Below are 2534 nucleotides of genomic sequence, written 5' to 3' on the forward strand. Positions count from 1 at the left end.
TAAGCAGTTTTCTGTGCCTTTAACCCAAGATACAACAGGTAAATAGCCACTATTGCAGTGTTATACTTTTGAAATAACTTTGAACTGCAAAAGAGAGTTGGTTTTTTGTTTGGGTTTTTTTTTGTTTGTTTTGTTTTGTGTTTTTAACACAAAAAGAAATGATACCAACATTTCGTTTGCTTTCTAGATTTAGAGTATAAAACAGGAAAAAGGGAATGATCTGTTACGGAAAAGTGCATAGGCTCTGAGAAACTCAGATGTACTGAACACTTTTATTTGTTTGGTCCATATAACATGCAAGGAAACAAGTTATTTTTGTTCTAATTCAGGAAGATAGGCAGTGCCAAACAATTTCTTTTTTTCCTTCTTTAACAAAATCTTTAAAAATAAAACTTTATCTTTGGGATCATGATAGTGCTGTCTTTGATTAGAAGTACACAGAAGAGTTGAATACGCTGGATGTTGATCTAAAGATGACTGAATTGATTATCAAATTACTTGTCTGTGACTATATTCATCTTCTCAAATGTTTAGTTTGTGGTTGTAACTGTTGTGTGCTCTCTTTGACATATTGCCTTCTTTTTTCAGGGTTGAATCCCACCAGATTTCGAATAGGTGACCAAGAGTTTGATTCTTTGCCATCTTTACTGGAATTCTACAAAATACACTATTTGGACACTACAACCTTGATAGAACCAGTTTCTCGATCCAGGCAGAATAGTGGCGTTATCCTCAGGCAGGAGGAAGCTGAATATGTGCGAGCTCTCTTTGACTTTAATGGAAACGATGAAGAAGATCTTCCATTTAAGAAAGGAGACATACTGAGAATCCGGGATAAACCTGAAGAGCAATGGTGGAATGCAGAAGACAGCGAAGGAAAGAGGGGAATGATACCTGTTCCTTACGTCGAGAAGTATAGACCTTCCTCTGCTTCAGTATCTACTCTGATTGGAGGTAACCAGGATAGTTCCCACCCACAACCACTGGGTGGGCCGGAGCCAGGGCCCTATGCCCAGCCCAGCATCAACACTCCGCTCCCTAACCTTCAGAATGGCCCTATTTATGCCCGGGTTATCCAGAAGCGAGTCCCTAATGCCTACGACAAGACAGCCTTGGCTTTGGAGGTACATAATGGGCAAAATTTAGAAAGAAGAGATCTATTCAAGGGATTTCCCTTTCAATCACGTTGTAGTTTTGGAGGAATAAGAAAGGGAAAAGCATTGTAATGCTGGTTTGACATTGTGATTAATAATTTATGGATAAAGGCTTTTTTTTTAATGAATAAGTGACTAGTCACTTGTAGACTAGAGTTTGATGATTATAGCATGTTTAGGTTACTGAACCAATATCATGTCTTTTGTCAAACATCACTAACAAGTGTTTCCCCATCTGTGTTTTCACTTCTGAAGTCTTTATTTTTGGGGGGAGGGAGAGGGAACAACTCATAAGTTGTGTGTCTGAACCTGTGTTCACTGTTGCTTGCCTCACCCCAATCTTTAAAATGTGTGCTGAGCCATTTGGTTGGTTTTGTGTGGGGTTTTGTTTTGTTAGTTTGTTTTTTTTACCAATCTGTGTCATCTGTTTAAAAGCAATCAGTGGAAACACTGATAGTCACTTTAAAATTACACAGACTGAGATGATGATCACACACATAGGGCTTTATTGTAACATTTTGGCCTTAAGCAGATTACCTTGGTTTATAGTTTGTGAAGCAGGGACGTACGTTCAATTCTTTAGGGAGGTCTTGTGTAAAGCAGTGATTGATGGTTTGTAATAAAGCAATGAGTTTCCCTAAGTTTGATTCACTTCCTGATATGATCAAGTACTGGTACCTGGCCTTTTTTTGAGATTTTCTTTCTCTCTTAAAAAGGAGAATAGAGTGCTTTATCTCTACACATCAGTTAGTTATCCCCCAAGTTACGTGTGAGGAAATTGAGACTAAGGTATTCTCAGTGGTAGACCTTTGCCTTAGGATGATATGTAAATCGTATCCTTTAATCTAGGCTTTCTTTGAGCTAAAGGCTCTGGAATTTCCTGATACCTAATTGACTTCCTGTTTATATAACATTTTAAGTACTTGGGAAAAAACAGTTTCTGTGCTGAGTCAGAGCATCTCCTCTTCACTCTCAAATAGTTTGTTTAAATGTGTGTAGCCCAAAAGGCACTTCAGTGATGTGGCAACTACAGGTGTGTGTCTTGTACAGAATTAGCAAATGCAGCACGTTCTACAGATCTGATAATTGATGTACAACCTCAAAGATGTGACATTTTTCCCTGTTGTAGGTAAAAATTTGTCTAGGGAAGCAATGTAAATATACTCTGAGTTACTATATGTTCTGTTATATTTCTGAATCAACAAGAGAGCCAGGATACAGAATGTAAATTTTTGGGTTGAGAGTTATATATGGAAGTTCATGCCACTCACTAGATTTTGGGGAAATGTGCAAAGATTTTAACCTTTAGACTTTCATACAACCTAAAATGCGCAAAGATTTTAACCTTTAGACTTTCATACAACCTAAAATGCTCTTTCC

The 2534-nt window shown here is 37.6% G+C and overlaps 1 protein-coding gene across 1 annotated transcript; it reads left to right on the forward strand.

Annotated features, from left to right (window-relative positions):
- Positions 1-588: 588 nt before the first annotated feature.
- CRK (CRK proto-oncogene, adaptor protein) lies at positions 589-1226 on the forward strand (the record flags this gene model as incomplete). Its single annotated transcript, XM_010163804.2, has 1 exon — positions 589-1226. A coding segment is annotated over one exon (638 nt), but the record flags the coding sequence as incomplete, so codon positions are not given.
- Between the last annotated feature and the right edge of the window lie 1308 nt (positions 1227-2534).

This window comes from Antrostomus carolinensis, unplaced genomic scaffold, assembly GCF_000700745.2.
Source record: "Antrostomus carolinensis isolate BGI_N321 unplaced genomic scaffold, ASM70074v2 scaffold43422, whole genome shotgun sequence".
In the NCBI taxonomy this organism is placed as follows: Eukaryota; Metazoa; Chordata; class Aves; order Caprimulgiformes; family Caprimulgidae; genus Antrostomus; species Antrostomus carolinensis.